The 27,844-nt window shown below is 30.0% G+C and overlaps 2 protein-coding genes and 1 long non-coding RNA gene across 8 annotated transcripts in view; 2 read left to right on the top strand and 1 right to left on the bottom strand.

Moving 5' to 3' along the window:
• LOC129914056 (fasciclin-1) overlaps window positions 1-27,844 on the bottom strand; it is a 161,883-nt gene that overhangs the window by 43,690 nt on the left and 90,349 nt on the right. For all 5 annotated transcript variants that reach the window (XM_055993102.1, XM_055993103.1, XM_055993099.1 and 2 more), the window contains exons 3-7: window positions 21,976-22,108; window positions 15,713-15,882; window positions 15,281-15,414; window positions 5,635-5,731; window positions 5,378-5,546 (exon numbers count right to left, since the gene is read on the bottom strand). In XM_055993102.1, the coding sequence (XP_055849077.1) occupies window positions 5,378-5,546; window positions 5,635-5,731; window positions 15,281-15,414; window positions 15,713-15,882; window positions 21,976-22,108 (703 nt within the window). The remainder of the gene's footprint in view (window positions 1-5,377; window positions 5,547-5,634; window positions 5,732-15,280; window positions 15,415-15,712; window positions 15,883-21,975; window positions 22,109-27,844) is intronic.
• On the top strand, window positions 1,822-2,628 carry LOC129914066 (protein D2-like). Its single transcript, XM_055993115.1, has 2 exons — window positions 1,822-2,024; window positions 2,083-2,628. The coding sequence occupies exons 1-2, from the start codon at window positions 1,887-1,889 to the stop codon at window positions 2,572-2,574; spliced, it is 630 nt and encodes a 209-aa protein (XP_055849090.1). The 5' UTR covers window positions 1,822-1,886; the 3' UTR covers window positions 2,575-2,628.
• The window catches only part of LOC129914068 (uncharacterized), a 145,921-nt gene continuing 125,135 nt past the window's right edge, over window positions 7,059-27,844 (top strand). For both annotated transcript variants that reach the window (XR_008772132.1, XR_008772131.1), the window contains exon 1: window positions 7,059-7,746. This is a non-coding gene — a long non-coding RNA (uncharacterized LOC129914068). The remainder of the gene's footprint in view (window positions 7,747-27,844) is intronic.

The raw sequence follows: 27,844 nt of genomic DNA, 5'->3' as shown, positions 1-27,844 counted from the left end.
TTGAAAATCTCAAGATCAGACTACAATGCGACACGGGTGCGAATTTGGCTGCACACACATGAAATGTATAATCAAATTCTGATCTTCGGTTTTATTTTTACGAATAAAACACGGGCACAATTTGGAATGTTTGCTCCAAATCGTGTAGAGCACGATTCTTGATCAAGTGGAAGGACGATTGATTGCATTGAATTAAAAATGTTTGGGTAAACTAATGTGCCGAAGTTAAATGATCAACAAAAGTATGTGTACGAAACAATTAAACAAGGTGTGATCATTCAGAGTTTGGGTTTGTTTTTTGCATATGTTCCTGATGGTACGGGGAAAATATTTTTGCTATTATTTATAGCAACATCTAAAAAATAAAAAAAAACTGGCTCTGACTTCTTCTGGAATTAATGCTACGTTATTAAATGGTAACAGTACAGCTCGCTTTGCTCTTAAGTTGCCTTTAAAACACCTATATGTAATAAATATTTCAATTGGCAAAGTTTTGCAGCAGTGTCAGGTTATTGTGTGGATGAGAAAACAATTGTGCACTTAAAATCAGTTGAAGCTTTAGATTTCATTTTGATAGATTTGCGATAAAGTCAAAAAATACTGGAACAATGTTCGTGTATAAATACCCCCATGTAGGGGCAAGAACTTTTTTTGTTAGATGTTTTTTCAAAACGTATTATTTTGTTCAGTATTTTAAATTTTTTTTTAACTATGTACAGTTAATTACCCGACGGAGTTATAGAATTCTTTCGATTAACCAGGAACTCCGCAATAGGATCGCCAATTATATTGCTTCGGAATATCAATCAACCTAAGCTTTGTAATGGTACCAGACTTGCCGTAAAGAAAATTCAAAGACAAAGATGTTTTGATTCATCGAATTTAAATGATTCCATTAGACTTGCTTTTTGATTTTAAACATTCGCTTTAACCATTCATAAAACGCAAAGTCTATTGTTGAAAATATGAGGTACTGATCAAAAAACATTAGAATAAATTGAGAAAAATATAAATTCACTTTTTCGGTTTTAAATTATTTTCACACAGGTTCAATTTTTTTCATAAATGCACTCAGCGAAGCGGGTGGGGTTAGCTAGTTTCTATATAAAAAGTCTTAAAAATTTAAGCAACTTTAACTCTAAGACCAAGTTCGTGCGACCCAGTCGTGCATTTTATTTTTTTGGGAATCTCTAAGCACTTAATCTCTTATCTGTGCATTGTTTGCACTTTTGAGATTCACTTGGCATTCTTCTGAGTAATATGGTTATTTGGCTTATTTCTCAACTTTTTGTTTGTGGATATAGGAAAGTGTAAAATCTATTGTGAGCTTTCAACCCATTTATTGACACCCTAAAAAACCCACATAGAAGTGGGCCATATTTTTTCTTAGATGTTTCGATTTGCTAAGAGGAACGTTCTTTCCATCACGGTTTTAAAAGTTCTTTATATTTTTAGATGTAACTATCGCTTATGTAACATCATTGTTCCTTTGTATCAATGTAAACAGGGTAGTATAATTTGCATTTAATATTATATTTTTTTTTTTAAACTGAGTATGTATGTATAATTAGCTTACAAATTGAGAAAATTATTAAGATGATTATAATTTCTATACAAATAAAAAAAAAAAACATGTTAATTTTTAGAAGAAAATAAAACTGACACGAAATATTTAAGCCTATCAGTTCCGTTTAAAAACATTGACCTTAAAATAAATAATAATTAAAGCAAATTAATTTTAATAAATTTAAATCGATATATCAAAACCATATTTTAACACGAAAACCTTAAATTCAAATTTCTTTATCACCACTAGGTATAAAAGCCCTCTAAATTCATAGCAAGTTCGACAGTTTTCGGATCAACGTTCATAGTTAGTTTGCAATATGAAGGCAATTGTTTTTGTTGGTTTAGTAGCCACGGCTCTGGTAGGAGTTCAGTGCGAGAACCAAATCACTAGAACTATGCGTAAGTATCAAGTTATACCGGATGTTATTTTTGAAGGCCCTGAAAACGAGTTGGATGTAAGTTTGCGAAATCCCTAAAAAATACTCTAGAGTTAATATCGATATTTGTTTCTAGGTTGGCTATGGCGATGTTGATGTTGTTGCACCACACACACTAACTCCCACCGAAACCAAAGATAAACCAGACTATGTTAATTGGGATGCCGATGATGATGCTTATTATACTCTGATCTTTACCGCACCTGATGGACCCACTCGGGCTAATCCTAAATTTAGAGAAGTTATCAAATGGCTAGTTGTTAATATTCCTGGAACTCAAATTGATAAGGGGCATGAAATTGTTCAGTACATTGGTGCAGCTCCAGAAAAGAAAGCGGGATTAAGTCGATACGTTTACTTGGTTTATAAACAAAAAGGCAAACAAGAATTTGATGAAAAAAAGATCGATAACAAGTCTTTTGAGCCACGCAAACACTTTTCTACCAGAGGTTTTGTTAAGAAACATAAACTAGAAGAAAAACCTGTGGCAGGGACCTTCTTTCAGTCTCGTTGGGATGATTATGTTCCTGTTCTTTATAAGCAAATTGGTTATAAACCATCATCATAAATCAATGTATAGTGAAGATTCTTCTTTTTTCTAAGCTTTATAATGTGTTCAAGTGTTAATAAAGCATGAATTTAAAAATTTTGGCAACAAATTTGGTAATCATTTGTATGTATTGGGATTTTAAAGGTAGGACTATAAGATGAACTGCCACACTGAAAAAATTGTTAAATCCTCAAGGAATACCTCTGTTCTCAAAAAGAACATCAATTCTTAGCCTTTGGAACTTAGGAGAAATTATTTTCTTTCAGAACGCAATTGAATTGAAGATTTTTGTGAACAAAAAAAAATTTTTTCCAAAAAATTTGCTTAAATTTCACAAATTTATAATGCCAAAAAAATTGAAGCCGTTTTTGGCCTTGTGCCCACGATATAAAGTCAAGAAAGTCGATTTTAATTTTTCACGTGCCAAATAATATCTTATATCTAAGGTGAAAGAAATGGTAACGGAGTTACGAATACCAGAGTTATGCGCGACAAAGTTACGCGCGTCAAAGTTACGCAAAACGGAAGTTATGAAAGACCGAAGTTACGAAAAACCGAAGTTAAATGTGAAAATGTGTTTTTTTTTTCGACAGAACTTAAATTTTATTTCGGGGTATTGGAATGATGTTGTGAATGAATTAAGGCTATTTTTATGGGTAAATTACACTGGTCAACAAAATTTAACTTTTTTTGCCACAAGAATCAAAATATACTTTTCTAGTAGTTTTTGGGGTGCTGAATCCGAATCTGAAAAATTGAATTGGCCACAAGAACCAAAATATACTTTTCTGAAGGTTTTTGGGTTGCTGAAATATAACCGTTATAAAAAAAACCTTTTTTTGCATTTTATAACGGTAATATTTCAAGAACGAAGGCTAATAGAATTTTTCTGATTGTGGATTCGAGTTCAGCAACCCAAAAACCTTCAGAAAATATTTTGATTCTTGTGGCAAAAAAAGTTTAATTTGGTTGGACAGTGTTGTTTCTGATTCAAAGACCGCTACTTAAATTTTAAATATCTCGGGCAATAAAAGAGATATCGGAAAGATTTAAACATTTTTTGAAAGAATAAAACTAGATCTTATAGGCACCGTTTCAAATTTATTCATAATGAATTACTCCACATAAAAACATAACGTCGAAAACAGCCAAAATTACGTTTTTGGACATTTTCTAACGGTAATATTTCAAAAACGAAGGGCAATCAAATTTTTCTGACTTCAGATTCAGATTCAGCACCCCAAAAACTACTAGAAAAGTATATTTTGGTTCTTGTGACAAAAACCTTGTTGATCAGTGTTATTTAAAAACGTATATTTTAACTTTTTTTTAGATTCAGTTTGTTAAAGAAGCCTAAAGGATATAAAATATGTATCCATTTTTTCGAAATAAAAATTACGTTCTAAAATCTTCGACAGATTAAAAGAAAATTTTATAAAAATTCATCGACTCGTTTTCAAAGAATTGAACTTTTTTAAAATTCAAAAATGGGTTTTTTGATTAATTTAACATTTTTACATTTTCTTAAATTCTTTTATAAAAAAACATTAAACATTTTTCTGGGGACTTTTTGTAAGGCTTGTTAAATAAAACACAACGATGCATAAAATATACCTATGGTTTTAATGAAATTGAAAATTGACGACACTAAAAGTAGAAAAAACGTGTTTTCAGCCAAATCTTTAAAGTCGTTTTTAAATAAAGGAGGTTTTCCATATTAAGCATGGTCATATGGCTGGTATTGTTGTTGCTGTAAGAAAAAAAGTCAAACTACTTTATATATCAAAGTAACCAGGATAGTTTAATTTACATTCAATGTTTTCAAACTTAACAAAACATGTATACTGAGGTGGTTCTTATATTGCTTTTTGCCGAAATTCCTCGGTAGATTAGTTCTAAATAGCGGAAAAATATTCTCTAATTTTTGCGAATTTTTATTTTAACTGCCTAGTCTCCCGGTACGATCCGAAAAAAACCAATACCTATAAAATTAGAAAATTACATACAAAAATCAGCAAATTGGTTATAAACCATCATCATAAATCCTTCTTTTTAAGCTTTGTACAGAGTTCAAGTATTAATAAAGTATCAATTTAAAATAAAAACGAATATGTTTAAAAACTATTAAAAATCATTTTTATCTGACAGAATCACTTCTTCACCAAGTTGAGTGATTAAATGGAAATACCTAGTCTCTTGAAGCTTAAATGCACTCAGATAGAGGAGTACCTTTCAAAGCTATAATCGCCTTTTTCAAATTAATTTTTTTTTTGAGTGCAAAAGCTTACCAATATCAATTAAATGGAAAAAAGAGGATCTCCTTTTGGAACACACTAACAGGAACCAGACGCCTGTAAACTCCTACCTGTAAGTCTAAAGTTCCATTTGCGTTATAAGTTTTTGTGATTTTTTTGTATGGCTCAATGATATCCTTTGTCAATGGCCTCTGACACTAGTTGACATCCCCATTTGCAAAAGGGTTTTCGTGTTCCATCTAAGCCTGGGGTAGAATTAAGAGCTTTAAAAAAGAAACTGTCTGCAGCTTATAAAAGTGCATTTTTTTCATTGGTGCAAGTGGAACGTAAATGTTAAAAAAATCCGTCAATACAATTAGGATAACTCTTTTACAGAGATTTCATTTTTTTCTGTCCAAGTTTTATGTAGGTATGTGTCTTTTTTGCCACGAACAAGACCACGTTGTTATAGTCGTTGTCGTGGTCGTCGACTTCGTCTTCATTGTCGCTAGCAGACTTGATGCGATTTCATTAAGACTTTTGCGAAATTAATTTTGTGTGGTTTCATTTGAAAATGTAAAACTTACTTTTGCCATCCTTCTGTTGGAAGAAGCTTACAGTTACACGAATGTTATCTTCAAACGATGCAGTGGTTTGTGGCATTTCAATTGGAGCTGGTGCAGTAAATATAACATTGTTGGGAATGACATGGCCATCAATAACTTTTTTATCAACTAAGCTGCTTCGTGTTGTTTGCTAAAATGTAACAAAAAAAAACAATACAATTTAAAAAAGGATGAATACAAATTAAAATGTGATTATTATTTAAATATTAAATTCTCACCTTAAAACCCTCATCGATGGGTATAAGGAAAGTATGTCCACCAGGAGCTTGGTAGAGACTTTCCTTTCGCATTAAAGTCACTTGGGCACGATATGATCTAAAAATAAAAAAAAAATTAGATTGAATAAAAATAATGTTGCATACTTTCAAATGAAATTAATTTTTGTTTTATGAAAAATTTTATGAAATAAATCCATAAAAAGCGCGTAAGAGCTTGCCTATCCTAGCTTTATAATTTATTGCAAAATTAAATTTGAAAATGAAATAATTTTTTTTTTCAATGAAAACTTGAACTTACTTTACATCCTCATCCTCACTAGATTTGAAATAAAAAAGAAAGTAAAATTTTAACACTTCAGTATAAGCTTGATGGAAGGCTCTTAACGAGTGGATTTTTGTCGGCGACTAAGCTTTGCAAGATTAATCGACTTGTGTTAATGAAATCACAATTCCCAAAATAGAGCTCGAATTTACTTCGTGTGAACATCTTGTGTGTTTAAAATCGATTCGCAAGGGGTCAGCACAAGCTTAGGCTATTAAACCGAAAAACTTTGTTCTAGAATATTGACGAATAAACATTGTAAGTTCATATTAGTTTTAATTTTTTTGTGTTTTATTCGTTCAATTTAATATATCTTGTATTACTTTTTTCACTAAAAACACTCACAGAACTGAGTTATTAAAAAATAAGTATGTACACTGGGGCGTATGTGTACCTACTTTTTTTTATCAGAATTAAGTTCAATTTATAAATTACTTGAGAACCTCTGGACGGATTTGGATGATTCTTTTTACGTTTTGGTTTGTTATGATTCAAGGTTAGAAAAATAGTAAATAAAAAAAAAAATAAAAATAAGGCAAGGTAAGATTAGGCAAGGGCTCACATATAAAAATTACAACTTTAGTCACCTGTGACTTTCATTCACACGATTCGATTTACGCCGAAAAGCTTAACCGGACGCCAAAAATCGTGTCATGAAAGTCAAAATAAGAGTCATTAACATTGTTTTTTTTCTAGTTTCATCATTAATAAAAAATACCACTGTATTTTAAACACAATATTTAAATAATCTGACATCATATGAGCTAAACTAGCGGTAGCTGAAGAAAACAGGAAGTGGTGTGCGACAAGTACTTCCAATCCAAAATACACAAATTTTAAATAAAAAGCGCAAGATACTCATAAGTAACTCTTCATTTTAGTACATTTAAATCGACGGTATAGTTCACCAAATTCAGTTTGTCAATTTGATTTAAGCTAGTCATTTTCCACTCATAATCTTTTTTTCTTCAAAACATATTTAAGCAAACCAAAAAAAAAAGTACTTATGGTCACTGGGGCGTATGTGTAACTTTTTTTAATTAAACTTTTTAACAGGGATGTTTCACGACTATTTTGCTAATTGGTAAGTTAAAAAAAAAAAAAAGGAAATTGGAGAAGAGAATGTATGTTGTAGCTGCAGTTTGAGTATCCTCAAAATTTAACAAATGGTGTAAAACAGCTTATTACATATTTATTAGGTTTTTTTTGCATAGCAAATATAGTTAACTGTGCAAGAGTTTACATCTATTACAAAAACAACACGCAGCTGCTAATAAGAATAAAAGTGAAGTTAAAAAAGGTATATGGCAAGGAAAACAACAAACACAAAATTATTTTTCATGAAGAAAAAACACTGTAGCTTAAACTATTATTTTTTATTTTGTGTTCTGAAATAATTATGAAAACTATTTTCAAATTTTTTCATTAAATTTCTTTAAATTCGTACGGGTTAGATATTTAAAAAAAAAATATGTATTTCCTTAAACGTTGTAACTAACCATTTAATATTCGTGAAAAATAACAACCAGAAAAAAAACTTGGATTCTAAATTTCTGATACGAAGCATGATATAGTTTCTGTTTTAGTAAACTGTTTTATTCAATCATCGAGTTCTTCATGTGAACCAAATTGGGATCATAAAATCCTGGAATTTATAGAGGAAAAAAATGAAACATTGCGAGGGATGTACAGGCCACGAAAATTGATACAACAAAAAAAAAAATGAGAAAAATAAACACTGCAATAAAATGAATCATAAAAATCGACTTCTATTATTTCTGTATATTCAGGTAAGTCCTCCAATATAAAATTTCCATTATTTAAAAACTAATTTCAAAAGCTAAACAAGAAAAAAAAAATAATGATTGCCAGTTATCGGATTATGTAATATGATCTTGAGTTCCTAAAAGGAAAATGCAGAATTTTTTTTGAAGTGAGAGTGAGTAATAACAAAAACTGATTGATTCAATCGGGAGAGTTTTAGTTTGTCACCTTCTTTCGAAATGCGATATTTTTTGAGATTGAATCTTCATATTCGTAGTAAAAGTGATAAAATTTGGCATTAACATTTAATTTTTAATGAACACAAGGAATCCAAAAAATTCATTTCGGAATGTAGTCATAAGTTGGAAAAGTTCACTAATCGTCGAAATAGACTATTTTTTGAAAGGAAATATTGAAATATATTAATATTGCCACACAAAGGTTCCCATTTTAATAGAGACAACCCCATTTTTTGTCAGTACCAACTTATCTTACATTCAGGTAACAATTTCAATCTTTAAACTTATGAGCTCAGTAATTCAAAAGTCGCAGATTTATTCATCAAATAATATTCATCAAACACATTTTTGCAGCAGTAACAAGGAAAAAATTAAAATTTAAGCCTCATTTTAATCTTATCTGAGTGGTAAATTTTCTAAAAAAAAACGTTAAAAGGTATAGCCAGTTTTTCTAAATTGATTTAAAATGTAAGAAAACATTTTTTTTTAAAGTAAAAACTATTTCTTTGTAGAAAATTATATGAAGTTTTGAAATGTATCTTTGAATTTTCTGTTAAGTAATCCTTTGTTGAGGTATTGATAGTAAAAATCAAGATTATAGTTTTTGATTTGATGACTGATATTGCAGCCTAACGAAATCGCAGAAGTTTAAAACAAAATGAAACTTGAAACTTAATAAATAACCTTTCTAAAACTAATAATTATTTTATCAGAAAAAATGTTCTCACTTTCTTAAGAAAAAAAAAAAACAAACAAAAATTGGAAAACCTGTTCGGGGTTATGAATTCACAAGTGGTAGCGGTGCACTGTGGGCTAGAAAGCTATTTTAGCTGGAATTAATTAAAAATGTCAACTTCTTCCAAAATTGATAATTTGATAGATAAATGAGCTAGCTATAATTTCTCATTCAAAGTTGAGGCCAAAACATTCATTGGCTACATAAAAAACACAATCGAAAGCAATTTTTCGAAAAAAAAAAAAACAAAAAAGGCCACTTTTTCCTCTATCCAGATATTCGTTTACCGAGTTTGTTTTAACGGATTGATTGTGAAAATTTTGCTAGTTTATCAATAAGTGATATGTCCAAATATAGTATTTGCTAATAAATTGTTATTATATTTAACTTTTGTGTATGAATTTTAAAGTAAAGTATGTTACTAGCACCGATTTTATATAAAACGAATGTTTCTAAGCTTTAAAAAAAAGGCACGCGTAGGCACACTCTAGAAATAATTTTAAAAAGTAGCTAGCCTATATGGCTTTATGTTTTATATAAAACTATGTCCTACAAGAGCAAACTTTTTTCGCTGTAACTCCGAAAGTTAAGGGAGCAAAATATTCAGAAAAGCACTTACGATTAAAAGAAAACAAGTTGAATGTTTTCACATAACGGTTTTTTTATTTGCATTAACATTTTACGTTCCATATTAAGTAAACACAACTTTTGTTCGCTTCAATGATACCATTTTCGAATTTGATGCGTTCAAACTTCAAAGACCCCATTTTTTTTGTTTTTTAGACTAATAATATGTGTTGTAAATTTGAAAACCTCATTTTACATAATAATTCGCTTATTTTAGTTGTTGTTCTTATCATTAGTGTCTGTTGTGCCATAAAATTATCATTATTATATCATTCGACCATAGCCGTAGCTAGGATTTCATTTCGGGGGGGGGGGGGGGGGGGGGGGTTGTTAGCTCAGACCAAACAATTTTTTTTAGAAATCACAATACTTTGTATCAACTGTATGTAACTGCAGTCGATTCTTAATCCCGCTTAAGCAAATTGTCATAAGAACTGTGGCGAAGCGAAAAACTTGCCAAAATCCTTTTTAAGTATTCGTAGATAAAAGTTTAAAATAGCTCTGCTTACCGTAAACCAATTTAAAAATGGGCGAATATTCAGCGGCATGTATAGTTTAAATTGGTAAGAAGGGCGAATAAGTTGGTTGACATAAATTGTGAGCGTTAGCGAGGAAGAAAATTTTTTGAAGAAACAAATTTTAACCATTCTTAGGCTTTATAAAAAAAATTATTTCGCACAATTTTATATATAAATAAAATGCACGACTGGGTCGCAGGTACTTGCCATTGTAGTTCAAAGTATCGTTATCTTAAACATCTATTTGGAATTTAAGTTTTTGTTTAGTGTCGAGAAAAAAAACTCCAAAAAAATATGTAAAGTTTAAAAATTTAAATTTAAAATTTTTTTTCAAAAACTCTTTAAATTTTTTTTTCAAAAACTTTTTAAATTTTTTTTTTTTACATTCGACTGTTCCAAATTATGTCTATAAGTTTTGAATAAAATTGACTTATTCGTTGAGGAAATATATGAACTTAAAAAAATATGTCAATTTTTGAAAAACGGCAACGCCATATTTCCGTTCTCCGAATTTTTTTTTAGAAAAACTAAAAACGCAGTTTTGTTAGAATCAATAAGAGTATGAAGTACACCAAATTTAATCAAAATCGTTAGAGGCGTTTTCGAGAAAATTGCAATACCTCGAAAACGTTATATGGGAGATATGCGTTAAAAGGGAGATATTAAAAAAATTAAAAAAACTGGTCTAGGGAATTACGTAAAAATCATCTGTACCAAGTTTCAAGCAAATCCATCCATCTGTTTAGACCCTAGCTCGATGTACAGATGGACGCACAGACGCACGGACCGACGCACTATGGGACCAAACGATGTAAATCATCTCAAAATTCCATAACTTTTTTGTTTCTTAATATTTTTGTTTGAAATTTGGCACAAATATACTACAATGTATATGCTTCAACATGGAATAAAAATCAGAACTAAAAAAATTATGTATGTTTTTATTATAACATTTTCAAAAACAGAAATTATGAAAAAAGCTCAAATTCATTAATTAATAGCTTAATTCATATACAAAATTATATTTTAAGTCGTTTTAATTTGTGTTAAATATAAGTGAAGTTATCCTATATATAATATATTGATAAGAAAGCAAAAATTAAAAGATTATTGATTCAAAAAAAGCATACGAATGAAAGATAATATAAAATTCTTGTAGGTAGAATTTATTTTATAAGTAAGAAAAGAAAGAAAAAATGTGAAAGGGATAAGTATCCAAAAACGTAGAGACTAAATTAACCACTTTCTTAATAAAATCAAAATTATTGTGTATTTTATAAAACTCAAACAAAAAAAAAAAAAACGGATGAAGAGGAAAAAAGTATTAAAACGAAATAGAATATGAAAATAATTTATATTTTATATAGAGAAGGCTTTTTAAATAAAACAAAAGCTTGAGATAAGAATTAAAATAGCGTAAAAAAATAATAGTTTGAAAAAATGGGATGAAATTAAATAAAATCAAATCTGCAGATTTTGATTTGCGGCAGAAAATGGGACTTGAAATCCGTTCAGATGGTCAAGCTTGTTGGGAATTCCTTTTATAGGGGATCCCAAAAGTAATAATTTAAAATACATATCTAAATTCTTACCATTTTCGATTAAATGCACTGAAACATTGGTAAATAAGAACCAATTATTTAATCAAAACATTATTTATTTTGTTCACCATATCGCTACAAATTAGTTAATAGTTTTAATGAATTTCAATTTCTTACTCTTATTTTAGAGCAACACCCTAAAAAATAAATTGTACATTTTGAAACTGGTTTATCATTTTTATAACTTGCCTAGTTATCAAAGTTTTCAAAAAAAGTATACAAAATTCGGAAATTGAAGTAAGGATGAAAGATACTATAATTTGAATTCAACAAAACAAGGTTTTTCAGAGTAAAAAAAAACAATAAAAAACATAGGCTTTTGTTTAAACTAATTTGTAGCGAAATAATTTTTTTTTATTTGTCAATTGTTCTTAATTGTCAATTATTGTTTTAGGGACATATTTGTAAAAAAACAAAAATAAATTATGAACAGCGGAAGCAAAATACTGTTTTAAAGTAGGAATTTTTCGAAATTTCACAAGAAGTGCATTTAATCGAAAACCGTAAATATTTGGGAAAAACAAGTTACCAAATTTTAAGAGCCCTTTAAATAGCCTATCAGAATATTTCATTTGAATCATTAAATTTGAGACACCCTGTAGATGACAGTAAAAAAAAGATTTGCAAACATTTTTGGAAAATTTTTATTTTATACATTTTTGACCGTAAATCAAAATGGCGCAAATATGCGCAAAATTTTATTTTTATTCCTTAATTTTGAGTAAACTGAGATTCTAAATTCATTCATAACTCGACATCGGCAGTCGTCGGCAAAGGAGAAATCTACAATTGAAAATTAAAGTTGTCCAAATTACTTCCCATTAATTGTTATTTTTTCTAAGCAATCAATTTAAAGTACATTCAAAAACAAATAACGGATTTATAGAGTAGATATTCTAACCTTTTTATTGATATACAACACTTATAAGGTTTCTTCACAAACTTCTAAGAAAACTAAGTTTAAACTGTTATATAAAATTGGACGAAAAACAATAAAAATTGAAATGTAAGGTTCGAGGCTCATTTTAAGTACTTTTAACCAAAATATATTAAAAACGATGTATGCTATCATAATGGCGCACTTTTCTATTATGTTAAACAATCATTACTTTTTTGAAATGATCACATTTGTTAAAACCAATTTTGAGATGGTTTTGGTCGTTTGGTCCCATTGTGCGACGGACGGCATGACGAAAACCACTTTTTTAATCTTCTCCATTATCGTAATGTTTAAAACCTCGATTAAAAGATAAAAATGATTAAAACCTCGAATGTGTTTTTTTCTACACGAAACCAATACTTGCCCTATAGAGCAAGTAAAAAATGGACAGAAAATTAATAGGTACATTTTATCTATAGAGTTCTAAATTAAATTGGCAATACTTAAAAACAAAAACTTTAAATAATATAAGTTGTTTGGCATGAGCTAATTATACTTCACTTTGAAAATTAACAATAAACTGAAATTGTTTAATTTTATAATTTAAAACAAAAAAATAACGAAATGTTGTACATACAATTTTAAAGTTCAAGTGACCTCAACTCCAAATTTATAAAGCGTTTTTTCTCGTTATTAAATGCTGTTCATAGGTATTACACTCTCTGAATAAATGGATACATTTATTTTCGCTTATATACTGGCAGTGGCGTACGTTGAGTCGTCGGCGCCCCGGGGCAAGACTAAATTTTGGGGCCCCTTTCATATTTGGGGGCCCGTTAGATACAAAAAAGTACGTATACGCCATACATTTTTTTTGTATGGCTTACACATTTTTAGGTTTATTTTAATGTTTTAATATGTTCGTAATGCACTTTGCCTAAAATGATATATTTAGAGACCCCTATAATAATTTTTTTTAGCTTAGAATTGATAGTTCTTGGGGCCTCTGTTCTGAAGTAATATGTACATGTACATTGTACATATTTGATTTTCCATCATCAAACATAATTTTTTTTTATTGTTGGGCCCCTGAAAAATTCATTTTGGGGCCCTCAAAATTAAATATTTAGCGACCCCTAAAATAAAATTTTTTTAGCTTAGAATTGATAGTTCTTGGAGTCTCTGTTCTAAAGTAATGTGTACACATTTGATTTTCCATCATCAAACATAGTTTATTTCTTTTGGGGCCCCTGAAAAATAATTTTTGGGGCCTCAAAATTATCAAAATTAAGTGCTTAGAGGCCCCTATAATATAATATAATTTTTTTGGAGTCAAGAATTAATAGGTATTGAAGCCTCTAATCTGATGTAATATTCGGTGGCATTCCGTTTGTGCATTTAGTTTTGTGCCCTGATGTATTTCTGTTGGGGCAAAAAAAAAACAATTTTTTTTAACTTAATTTTTTTTTAAGTACTGAAGTAAAGGAATTTGGGGTCCCTGCAGGGCCCTGGCTTGAAGTTGTTTTTTGCTTTTTTGGGGCCCCTAATGTATTATTTGTGGTTGCAAAGATTTTTCAAGTAATATTTTTTGGGGCCCTAAGATAAAATTATAATTTTTCTTTTAAAAAAGCAGTTTATTTCCTTTTGGAGCCCCTGGGGTAACCTTTTTATCATATCAATATATATATTATGTGGCTACATTATACATTACACTGAATGACATAATTTGTCTCCCTTGTATCCGAAGTGATTCAAACTCATTTTAATTTACTTCGTAATTAAATTTATGCTAACAGTTTCCTTCTCTGCATTGTCTTCAGTGGGGGCCCTGAGGTCGGTCGGGGGCCCGGGGCGTCGCCCCGCTTGCCCCAAGGGAGTGTACGCCCCTGTATACTGGATTTAAGTTTATCATAGAACAAAATTGGTTAACAAGCGAGAGATATCTCGGACAGTAGAAAAGATGTCGGAAAGATTTAAATAGATTTAACGGTAATATTTGAAAAACGAGATGTGATCGAATATGTCTGTCTTTGGATTCGAGTTCGACACACCGAAACCCTTTGAAAAAGTATAGTTTAGTCTCGGCACCAAAAACCTTGCATAAATACTTGTGGTATTTAAAGAGTATAAAGAGCATTTTAAGATGTTAACATGGTGCTTAAGGAAATGGTCAGAGGCAAAAACTCGTTTTTGAAAAATCCCTTACCAAACGTTGTAAGGTCCAAAAAAAATTTTGTTTTCCCTTATAAAAACTTCATCGACAGCTTCTTTAACGATACAAAATTGGTAGTTTTGTTTATAATATATCTTTTGATTTTCTGAAAAAAATTTCGGGGGGGGGGGGGGGGGGGGTTAAACCCCCAAAATCATTATTTTTTTTTTGTTTCTTTGATTTTTTGGGCTAGTTTATTTTACATATTCCTTATTAATTCTACAGATATAAATCTGAAGGATTCCTAATAAATGTTGCACGGTTGAAAAGACTTTATACAGACTAATAACTCTTAACAACTTACAATGACTAACTTCCAATTTTACTAAAACTATTTTAACAATTAGGATTTGTTACAACACATTTGAAATCTGCTATTTCATGCTTTTTATTTTGTGTTTAGCTTCTACGAATCGCTCTATTATTTAATAGAAAAAGAATTATCTAACAACTGTAAGAGTCGTCAAAAGCTTTTAATTGATCTTAAACCACAAACAACTGAAAGGAAGTCTACACAATTTGATTAATTTTGTCGTTTTTTCTTTTTCTTAATTTAGTTTATGCGTTTAATTATTCCAGTCAACTGCATAAATGCTCAATGCTCATTCATGCATTGACAAAGAAATCATAAATAAAATCAATAACCAAAAGAATTTCTTTCTTCGGTATAGTTGCAAACAATTACCTACACTATTTTCCTTTTAATTAAAAATTTAAATATTTGACCTTCATCTCTTCAATACTTACCTGAGGCGAAAATCTCCAATACTCATTGAGTCAGCTTGTTGAAGAAATTGAAGTGCATCTGGATTGGTTATTTCAGATTTCGATGTTGGCAGTACGGCTAAAGGTGTTAGGACATCATCAATCACATGCATGACCTGCAAAATTCAAATTCAAAATTAAACACCAGACAATCTCTAATCTCAAGGAAGTAAATTATTTTTCCATTTTCTCAAAAAAAGATTAGATTCCAATTAACTTTCCCATCATCTTATTAATAAATTTTCGAGCTTAAAACATGTGCATACATTTAAAAAGAGGCTCTTTCCATAGATGCAAATCTCAGCTCAGAGCCTCCTCAAAGCCAATATAACACAAGCTCCAGCCTCCAGCATTAGAATCAGAGAGACAGAGAATATAAATTATAATAATTCTGTATGATGTGTATGTACTTACTTGTCTTTTTCCCAAACTGTTTTCCATTTGCAGAGAAAGTGAAGGAATTATCCTGGCATTATTAACATAAATGTCTCCGGTGCTCTTCTTTGTGATGTAAAGCGGAGGATTGCCATCCATGTCTGATGGAACAGTCTTTGTCAATTGTTCCTGGGTGAGGGCGACAGTGGCTGCAAATTGAAATGTTTGCTTATGAATATTTATCCGAATTCAATTTGCATAATATAGTTTTATGGTGTAATTAAGTTTGAAGACTTTTCACTCTGTGAGTCTCTTCCTTAAAATAACATTATAGGAGTAAAAAAGAGAAAAGTAAATTCACCTAGGTACTTAAGTCGACTTTAATAAGAATAAAGATAAATAAAATGAGTAAACATTTGCTGTTAATTGTGTTTAAAGCCAAAAGTTGCTTCAAGAAAAAACATTTCAACAAGATGTTGGTCGGTCGTACCGTCTTGACCCGAAAAGGTCAACCAACCAAGTCCAAACCAAGACATGACTTATACACAAATTACATTTCAATCTTGAATGTTATTCCTCTCTAAGCTACGCCCGGAATTCCTCAAAGCGAAACGATTGAATGAATATAAAAAAAAAACAAAAGTTTTTTTCATCACCCGAATCTTGGAATCTTGCAATCTCCTTTCTTGCAGGACGAAACAAGGACGAAAGTTTGAAAGAAATCTATTTCTTTCAGTTTAAGTTGTTTTTACTCTGCGAGAGAAAAGATTAAGGATTTACGTTTTGGAGTGTTAAGACAGGTAATGGATGTTCTGGAACATTTGGATGTAATGGAAGTATTTCTAAGAGTTCTCTGGGTTAGGAGGGATATTACATTCGTTTTCTGTAAACTTTTGATGTTTTATTTTATGCTTTTCCTGGGGTATTAAGAAATCGGTCATTTAATATTGCGGGCGTATTGTAGAAGCTATATACAAGAGTTCACTTCAATGTATTCTTTTAAATTATAGCTTTTTGTATATCTAGCTACGTGTTTATGTGATAAATTGAAGGTAATGGAAGGAGTAATTGAAAGCGGAGGGTTTTTAGGTTCCTTATATAAATGGGTTTCTTTATATTTTTTTTTTGTTAACCTTTAATATAACCTGAGACTTTTGGAAGGTTTAAGATGTTTAATTTTTTATTGGTAAGTTAAAACACAACATATTTTGTAATGAAAAGCAGCAGGTCAACTAAAATAATAGGCGTAGTAGGAAGGTATTCGCAGTAAAAGAAAATTGAATAGGACTTTTCTCGAATCGATAAAATTTCAAAGGAAACAATTTAACTTTTGTCACATCTGGAAGTAATGGAGATTTCGTTTTTTTTTTTTTAATGTTTTAAACCGATGATTGAACGATGATTGAACGCAATTTAGACTAGAATCTGTTGAATCATAAAAAAAAGAAAAGAAAGGTGAACTATTACAATCAATATCAAAAAGAAAATAAACATTTTTTTATACGGGTGCAAAATCGGCCAAAAAAAAGGAGGTTACGGTAAATTTGTTGATAAGGGTATTGCTTTTTGTATTGCGTGAGCAAAAATCTTATAAAGGACAAAGAAAGAAAAGAAAGGGAGGGATATAATACATTTTAAAATGTTGTCTTCCAGTAATTTCATAATTGCGTTTGATGTGTGGTGAGCAAAAAATATTGATTTGGATGCTCATAATCAATTTAAAATTAAAAAAAAAAATATCGAAGATGAACAAACTATGTTTGATTATGTTATTTCATGAATTTTCTTTCTAATCAGCAACAATTTAGACAACTTTCCTATGAATTGTCATACAAAAATCATTGTCTTGGCATTATATTGTTGCCAACTATGTTTGAAAGCTTTATGGTACTTCATTAACTATTTCAAATATTATAATATTAAAGCTAATGAGCGGGTTAAAGCAATCGGGAAAATGCATCAGGAAAAATAAAGAATATGAAGGAATTCGACGAATACTACGAAACATTGACTTGTTTTTATTTAATTTTAATTTAATTTCAATGCAAACATTTTTTCATTTGCAACCAACATTTTTTGTTTGGAATTTTTAATATTTCCATTTTAAAAACAATTTTTCTTATCCGTAAAGGGATATTCATAACACTCATACACCATTAATTTAAAATATTTAACAAGCTAAACATTTCTCCTTCGAAAGGTATTTAAACTTTAACTATTCTTCGTTACTCAATGTAAATTTTCCAAAATTGCTATACAGAAATCGCTAAATAAACTTTGTAACAAAAGTGCATCACAGCGAACTTTAACACACACATGGGTTTCTATAATTAAACATTCGTAGGTAGAACACTAGAAATTCAAACTTCTTAAAAAGTAAGGTAGTCTATGGAATTGTGTGTCTTTGTGAATGATGTCCTTCATGCAATTTTGTCATTATGTTCAAAACTTTATAAGATAATGTGGAGGTACGAGGTAAGTTTAAAACTTTCATATTCTAAGCAGCGTTATTTATTAATTCACTGCGGTGTAGTGTAACAATTTTGAATTTACTATTTTTAGTCCAGTAATTTTAGGTTTTATCTGCGGAAAAATTCCTACTGGGCTGAATTTTGGTATACAGCTTAATGACGGCTTTGTTATGAAGATGTGAAAAATCGACATTGATATCGTCTCCGCGTTAAGAGTTATAGGGGTCAAAAGGTCACAAAAACTGGTTTTTCACGATTTTCAGCAAAACGGTAAGTCAAAATTTTCAATGCAAGAGTTGTAGACCAGATTATTATATATAAAAAGTGTCATGACACTTTTTTTCCTAAGACCCACCGTTTCTTAGGTATAACGATTCAAAAAGTTGAAGTTTAGTTGTAATCGTCATAATCCTATTCCTGAAAAAAAAACTCCTAACTGAAAAGTTCCTGAAATTTCATTATTTTTTTAGCTTGAATTTCGTTCCTCAACTGTTAAGAATATGGTTAAACCAAAAAAAAAATGGAAATTTTCTCCATTTTCCGATTGGGGCCCTTCTCCCGAAACCATTTCCCTGGGAATTTTTGTTTAGAATATGTCTGAAAATATACAGGGTGTGCAATAGAGAAAGGACAACCCTAAAACGGCTTATAGCTACACTTATGATTGTTCTAAAAACAGATAGAAAAAAGTTCTATCGCAACCAGTTCATAAAATATTGACTTTTTTTCGTTCAGTGTATTTTAAATTTTATCATCTTATGTTTTCGTTCACTACAACCACGAATGAATGAATTTTATTTATTTCTTTTTTTATAATTTTCTACAATAATTGGATGAGTACATAAACACTTTAAAAATTTCATAGCTATTGCACATTTTCGTAAAAAAAATTTTGAAATCTGTTTTTTGACGCAAAATGTAAAAAAAGTATTTTATGAAAAATTTTAAACACCTGTGGTATAAAATAAATCTATAGAAACCTAGGTGGCCATCTTTCTTAAAAATATTCTCCTTATACCAGAATATTTTTAAGAAAGTTGGCCACCTAGGTTTCTATAGATTTAGTTTTCAGACATATTCTAAACAAAAATTCCCAGGGAAATGGTTTCGGGAGAAGGGCCCCAATCGGAAAAATGGCGAAAATTTCCATTTTTTTTGGTTTCCCCATATTCTTAACAGTTGAGGAACGAAATTCAAGCTAAAAAAATAATGAAATTTCAGGAACTTTTCAGTTAGGAGTTTTTTTTTCAGGAATAGGATTATGACGATTACAACTAAACTTCAACTTTTTGAATCGTTATACCTAAGAAACGGTGGGTCTTAGGAAAAAAAGTGTCATGACACTTTTTATATATAATAATCTGGTCTACAACTCTTGCATTGAAAATTTTTTGATAAGACTTACCGTTTTGCTGAAAATCGTGAAAAACCAGTTTTTGTGACCTTTTGACCCCTATAACTCTTAACGCGGAGACGATATCAATGTCGATTTTTCACATCTTCATAACAAAGCCGTCATTAAGCTGTATACCAAAATTCAGCCCAGTAGGAATTTTTCCGCAGATTGGGCTTAAAAATGACTAAAATGACTGGGCTATTTTGAGAATTTATTGAAATAATTGATTCTGAAAATTTGAATACGGCAGTTGGTGTAATGAAAGATAAATATGCAAAAGAAGGTACCAATAATAGTTACTTATTTTAAATATTGTTGGCAGTTTTGAAAAAATTGAAAATCATAAATGTATTTTTTTAAACAGACGACATTTCTCTCAACTATGCTTTGTTTAGTTTTTTTTTCCGTGTAACACAAATATTTAAAATGTATTCACATTTTTATATTTATAGTTAACTCATACATTTTTAAGCTGATGTTGTTCATTGGGAATTAGGTACGTGATAATTAATTTTTCTTAAACATCGTGGAACTTTATTCCAATAGCATTTTTCAAAGAAATAACAATTTACGGTATACAAAAAATCATAAATCACTCTCTAAAAAGTATGAAACAAGAAAATATTTTCATCTTAAACAACACTAACGGAAAAATTAAGGGATCAGAAAAATATTCCAAATTTTTTGAGGTTTTTGAAGAGACTATATTTTCCTTAAGAATGGTCGCGTTCAAATTCAATGCAATATCTGTAAGCTATATGCAAATTATCTAATTGGGGTAGATACTTCACTTCAAAGCATTTGTTTGCAAAGAATATACCAAAACAATCTTTCTTTTATCATTTACCGAATTTTGGAATACAAAATTTTGAAATGCAGAGTTTTCTATTTACAAAATTTTGAATTTACAGAATTTTTAAATACAGAATTTGGAATTTACAGAATTTTAAAATACAGAACTTTGGAGTACAGAATTTTGGAATCCGAAATTTGACCCCAACCCAAAAAATTTTTCGAAATATTCCCGGTTTTATCTTTTTTTTTGTATTATTTAGTATTCAAAAGAATTGAGCCAAACACGTAAATTATTGAAAAAATGTTTCATTATAACAACAGAGACACATTAAGATATAAATCTTTTAGAGTATCTAGAATATATACAATTTACAATTTTACGATAGTAAATTCAGTTTAAGCAAAGATTATAGAATAAGATTATACAATAAGAATACAAAAATGAAATATTTTTAAGCAAATAACCGCATTTGACTTTAAAATTTCAGTGCCAAATTAGCCCATTATATATTATTTTCATAATCATCGTCGACAAATTCAACTTTTTGGCCCAAGCTTGAGCTTAACAATGATAATCTAGACTTGGTCTAACGTTTGGATGAGCGTTTGAAAATTTACATTTTCTAGCCAATTTCATACAATGGTTGCGGTGTGCTTATAGATTTTGTTGCAAGATGATATTTATCTCTTGCTATACTCAAAATCTCTTAACATTTGGACTGAATTGAAATTTAACTTCTTAAGGATAATTATATTAACATTTTATATTCAATAGTTTTTATCAGTAAAAAAGATTTGGGATTACTTTTTTTTTTAAATTCTTCTTTTGTTATGTTCTGTCGGAAATTATCTCAATTCCTTAAACAGTTCATAAACATGTTAATAGATGCATATTCCAAATATTTACCCATATTCCCCATCAAAAGATGAAAGTCTAACAAAAGACCAAAATTTAATTTCTTTGGTTTTGGCAATATAAAGTAAATTTATACAAAAACCAAGATATCAAACCAACTTTTGACACATGAACATTGATTGCTTTTGTAATACAAGTTTATCCTGACACAAACCCCTAAGTTGTTCCGAGAGGGACAGAAACCATTCTAGTTCTTAGAAATTACAGAAATATATATGAACAATCCCTTAATTGTGTATGTGCGTTGGCCGTTTCTATGTCGGTCGTTTCCAACAACTTTCCCCGCAGCTAAAAGATTAAATGTCCTGTCACCTCCCATAATCATGGCATGGCTTCATTACACTATACTCTCTTGAACCAATCAATTGCAAAAGGATATGTGTTTAATTAACAACAACTAATCACACAGAACTAGACAAATGAATTGTTCTACAACCATAAACTTTGTACTATTGTCAGAACCAAAGAGGATCTCTCTAACTCAATTGTTTGAACTTATACCTCATTTATATAGCAGCCCCATAGGACAAAAGGATTGAGGGCAGACAATGACAAGCCTTATATAACTAATTGTGGTTTCGTTTGCATCTGACATTGACATTGAGGGTCTATTATTAGGTTTTTCCTACTCCGTCCGGACTCAAATCATGTCCATAAAATTATTTATCTCTGAGGTTTTTCCATTCTTCTATGTATGTATATATTCCCACACATAAATACTCACCCATATGATACAGAACGGAAGTGTTGCTAGCATGATGGCGCTGAAAAGCTTCATTTGTCGGTACAAAAACCGTTACAGACCGCAAAGCTAAAGTTGAATTAGCAATTGGATTTTGTTCCAGCAGCGTGTAGAACTGTAAATAGAAATAAATAAAAAAACCGTTAAAGCAATTTACTCTTTTTTTTTTTTCATTTTTCAAAAAAATATATTCATAAATTAGTGAAGGCTTTATATAAATTTTGGTATAAAAAACAAGGATAAAAAAGATGAATAATGTTCCCTTAGAAATATTTGAAATTTCAACTCAAAAGACAGCTCCGCCATTTTGGTCTAAAAATATGTGTTCAGGTATTCGCTTCGGTTCGGGGGCGAGGAAAAGGCTTCAATTTCAACCCATTTCGCTTTTATTTAAATTGAATTTGATGCCTTTCCTGCTGGAAGAAGAACACAGGAGACAGGACTCTTCTGATGGAGCGATGGTGTCTATAAACGCTTCATCGGCTGTAAAAAAAAGTTAGCAAAAAAATAACCAAAAATACGCCCAGTATCCTGAGGCAAAAATGGGAGAATTTACCTTCCTGTTTTTAAGTTTATTTTTTTTTTTTTTTGACAGCAACAAGCAAGGTAATCCTGAAGCTCTATCCGACAGGAATTTGATTTTATACATCCATGTTTTTGACAACCACCCTTGCACTTTGTGTCCGTAGTCATAGTCGTAGAGCTCGTAGTGATGATGATGTAAGGGTAGGTAAATGTTTGTGTCAGTGGTTTTCATTTTGAGCATTTTGAGGGCATAGGCCGAGTTTTTATCTTTATGTTTGTTTGGAAAATAGACGAGGACGAGAAAATGCTATATGAAAAACCTTCATATAGAGTTACGAGGTAACGAGCAACGACGAGGACAGACGAAAGCAGGTAGATATAACAAAAACGTAGTTAAGCAAACTGTAGGTAGGTAGTAGAGGTCGATTGGTGGTGTAAACATAAGGACGAAACGAAAAGGGACAAGACCAATTTCCCAACTTAACTATGGGGCTTAAGGTTGCTGTGTTTTGTGCGCTGAATGGTTTCAATCATTCATGAGCATGTTTTTGGGCAAAACACAGATTGGTACATAAATAATTTGCGGTGAGTTAGCATTTCAAGTAAAATATATCATACGGATCCTATAATGATATCAACGAAGTAGGTAAGGTTGATATTTTATATACCTACCTTACAGAAGTAAATATAAGGTAGGTGGATGTGGGTGGGATTATACACACGAGTTCTTGTCTATCTTTAGTCAATTTTATTCCAGAAAGATAAATTCATCCGGTTGAGGGTTTTGATGTCGTCATTTAGAATCTACTTATAATAATGTATTTTAAATTTACTACCATTTTGAAGCTATGTATGTATTTGTATAGGTTAGGTATAAGTTGTCAGGAAGCTTTGGGCTTATAATTTTGTTTAATGGTAGATTTGAATCTATAGTTTTTTTTTTTTTTACTTTGAGGTTATATTTGTGTTTGTAGGTTTTTTAAGAAGGTTAAAACAAAGGTAAAAGGTGTTGTATATTTATGGATAGAAATGATTTCAGTTGAATTGTGTACAAGGACAACGTTCTATGTATGTACTACATGATTTGCCCAGAATGATTGCTCTTAACAGTTGTAGTGTCATACATGTTTGACTCACTTGGACAGACAAATTGGTGTAGCTTTGGTGGGAGTTTGGGTTTGGTACTTAAGACTGGAAGCAATTACCTATATCTAATCGTCAAATTTACTTGAAAGAAAAAATTACAATGTTGCCAAATCTCCAATTAATTAATTTTAATTCCAATTTTTGATAAAAAAAATAATTAACCGAGAGTTACATATATTGAATGATAACAGACAAAATAAGGCTCTTTTTAAGAATATTGAAAAAAAAATTCAAAATCACTTTTTCACCTTTAAACTAATTTTCAAAGTTGCAGTTAGATCGCAAAAAAACAACCAAAAATAAACACATTTTCTCGAACTGTTATTTGTTTATTTTTCTTTGAACAAAAGGCTCTGTTTTTGTTTGTATTTTTACTTTAAAAAACCCTGTTTTGTTGAATTCAAATTGTAATATTTTGCGATCTAACTGCAACTTTGAAAATTAGTTTAAAGGTGAAAAAGTGATTTTGAATTTTTTTTTCAATATTCTTTGCAACTTTGGAAACTTTTATACATTTTTGAAAACTACAATAACAGGGCAACTTTTTTAAATAATAAACCATCCTCACACCGAACAAATTTTTTTTGCGGTGTCTTTCCCAAATAAAAGTTAGAAATTGATTTTTTATAAAACTTGAAACTGTTAGTTAATTTGCAGCAAAATGACGTATGGAATAAAAAATATTTTGATTAATTAATTGTTCCTTATTATTTGGCAATGTATTTGTAAAAGAATTTAAAAAAACAAAAATCAACAATGGGCGCACGAAGCAAAATACTGTTGCAAAGTAGGGATTTTTCGAAATTTCACAAGAATTGCATTAAATCGAAAACCGTAGGGATTTGGGATGAACATGTTACCAAATTCTGAGAGCCCTTAAGTTTCCCAATCAGCATGTTCCGTTTGATTCATTACCTACTTTTGTGACACCCTGTATAGCTATAAAGAAAAAAAAGCTCATAAAAGCTCCAATATTGGCCGAACTGTCAAAAGTCTTCCAATAGCAAACCAACCCGTATAAACTTAGCATGAGAACTTTTGAAAAGTTAATTTTTTTTTGGCTAAACTAAACTAACTAAACTAAACTAAACAAATTAAGCGCGCGGCAATTTTTTTGACTTCACGGCATAAACACGGCAATTATGCGGCAATTACTGAGCCAAAAAAAAAATTAACTTTTCAAAAGTTGTCATGCTAAGTTTATACGGGTAGCAAACCAATATCCTGCCAATTGTCAATATTATACCAAGTGAAAATTGTCTGTTTATATACGGTGGGATAATTTTATCCAAAAATTAGACAAATTATAGGAGAAAATCGGCTAACAACTGCCACAGCTGACGGAGAGTATGAAACTTTTTTTTAGAAGTTTACCTTAGAAAAAAAAATATTATGAATTACATATACATACATACATATACATATTACATGCTTTACCTTTTTGTAAAGTCAATAAATTTTTTTTAAAGCTGCTTTATGGAAATGTTAAGGATTTTATTTTAAATTTCAAAATTTTGAAAAAAAAATTAGGTACAAAAAAAAATTTCGAACTAATTTTTTTTTTCAAATTGGACAATTGAACATCATCCAATGACCAATTAATCGACAATCGTCCAATTATTTGAAAATAAGAAAAATTGTATGCTTAGACGAGTTCATATGATTGCGAGAATTCGGCCAATTTTTTGAGAGAAAATTGGCAAAAGATTGCTGCCAATTTTGTTCTCTCATTTTTGCGAGATAAAATTGGATGTTTAAATGGTTGATAGAAAATTGGTGAAAATTGTTTGGGACACATTATTTGAACAATTTGTTTCTTAGTTTTCAATTAAATTTAAAGTTTTTGACCAAGTGTCCCAGTGTTCCTTGCAGAGTTCAATAACGATCAATACTTCAATAGCCTTAGCGAGAACTTGATGATTTTATCAACTATGATTTTATCACTAGCACTTAGGTGTTAGGTCCGTTGTGGTACAAAGATAATGCAAGGAATCTGCTCACTACTTTAACCAGTTGAACCTTTTAATAAAGCGGTAAATGTTGGAGATGTCTTTGTGATTAGATCACTTGTATTTTCTCAAAAAAATATGTTTCAAAGAAAGAGCAGAACATTATCAGAGTCTCCAGTCCCCAATTTTTCTCAATATAGCTTTTTTTGCAGGCGAAGAGTTCCACTGTGACTTTTCTTATTGTTTTCTTATCTTTTCTATCCAAAATAAGACCAATAATATATTTGGTTTCGTCTGCGAAAATAAGTGGAACACCATTTTACAGGAGTGGCGAAAGCACCCGCCCTTGCAATGTATCTCCGCTAACAGATCTTCTTATTGCAACTACTTTGATAGTTATAGTAGATCTTTCGGATTAACATTTCATGTTTCGAGATGTGTTTCAATAAAACGGGTAACAAAATAATAACAAACAAAAACAAAAAGAGGAAATAAATAAAATTTAAATAACTACATATTATATTTTTTAAAACTTTATACGTATACATATACAAAATTAGACCACGTTTTCTACCAAAAACTAAAAAGTATAAAATATATTTCTTTTGACAAAAAACGTGGTGTGCATGCAATTCACAAAATAGAACTTGCAGAAGTCCTTGACAATTTTATTGCACTCTAAATAATAGCAACTGATGTCTACGTTTCTTCAACAAAACAATAAAGTATACTCCCAGCGCACAGCACTCCTGACTTCCTTACTTAACATATTGTCTTTTGCATGTACTCCACGTTTTATGTCAAGGAAAAAATATTTTGTATATTTCCTTTATTTTTACTTAAATAATTTGTATACTTTATTTTGAAAAAAGCACCGAATGCAAGAAAGCATTTGTTTCTCGCTAGTTGGTAAAAATAAGTCCTTTTTTTTTCATTGTCTATACATTTTGACATATTTTTTTAAAGGTAGAAATGAGTAATCTAATAATTATAACTTACAAACTGAGTGTAATTTGCTCCTTTTTTCTTTTGAAAAACATAATTATACTGTTTTCCAAATTAAAAACAAACAAAAAATGGTATGTTTTTTCTGTTTACATGTTTCTAATAAAATACCTGAATATTGCATTGTTTAGTCAATTGCGTCAAAAGAAAATGAATTCACATCACCATTTCCCATGATGGGTTGCGTGTTTCTGTTTGTTGCATTCAATTGCAAATACAAATATTCCCCTGTTGGTTATATTTATGTACGAGTACAGTACATCAAACGAGAGTAATTGGTTTTATTTGTTTTCGAACTCAATTTACTCTAGGTGCCATGGGAACATTTGGCATTCAGTTTAGACTAAAGCCATAACACTTGTAGTGTTGGGATTTAAAATGAAAGCCTTACATTTGGTTTGAAATGTGTTTTTTTTTTTTCTAAAATAAATTTTGTTAAATAAAATTTAAATAAAATTAGATACAAACGATGATTTTCAAAATGAATTTACATATTTTTAAATCCAACATTCTGCATAATATATTAAAATAAAATTGTATTTGAATTATAAACCCATTTTTATTTGTTTCAGTGATTACCTATTGACATTAATTAATAATTAGAAATGTCATCATTAATGTTTTGTTGTATAAATTTTCTGTTTCAATGCTTAAACATAAAATTGAAATTAAATCCTATACACTGAGGGAAAAAATAAATTGAAGTTGAAACGTCGTTGTTTCAAAGATGAACTACTTTGATTTATGTGACTTTAAGATACGAAACCATAATAAATTAACCTTTTTTCCACGTTGATTTTAAATTGTTCATCTTCAACGCAAAATCATTCCGAATAATAGTTAAATCAATGTGGTTTTCACTGATTTTACGTTGTTTTATGGTGGCTTTTCCCTGAGTGTACGCACCCGATAAATGAACTGGGCTATTCTATTTTATATTAAACACTCTGACTGCTTAATATTTTTATTTTACAAAGCTTTTATCTTTTTTTTGGCTTTCGTTTTGTAGTTAAAATAAATTGAACTGTATTTGGGGCATTACATCGTCACGGGTGGAATAATTGTATAGTGGACTTTCCCTTTTAAGTTCTTCTAATAATTAAACAAAATTTGTAAAATGACACACAACCTTAATTTTTTTTCAAAATAGACAGTCTTTTTTATTTTCACGGTAGGGACAAAAAAAAAACTAATTGTGTGGTAAAACTATGAATGTTTTCTGCAGT

Source organism: Episyrphus balteatus, chromosome 3 (genome assembly GCF_945859705.1).
Source record: "Episyrphus balteatus chromosome 3, idEpiBalt1.1, whole genome shotgun sequence".
Taxonomy (NCBI): Eukaryota; Metazoa; Arthropoda; class Insecta; order Diptera; family Syrphidae; genus Episyrphus; species Episyrphus balteatus.
Note: the sequence above shows the minus strand (reverse complement) of the source record. Positions and strands in the feature narration are given on the sequence as shown.

What these genes read in the sequence shown, in the direction of transcription:
- LOC129914066 (XM_055993115.1), top strand. Translation starts at nt 1,887, where the DNA reads ATGAAGGCAATTGTTTTTGTTGGTTTAGTAGCCACGGCTCTGGTAGGA. An exon ending in GCCCTGAAAACGAGTTGGAT is followed by an intron (nt 2,025 to 2,082) that starts GTAAGTTTGCGA and finishes ATTTGTTTCTAG; the next exon opens with GTTGGCTATGGCGATGTTGA.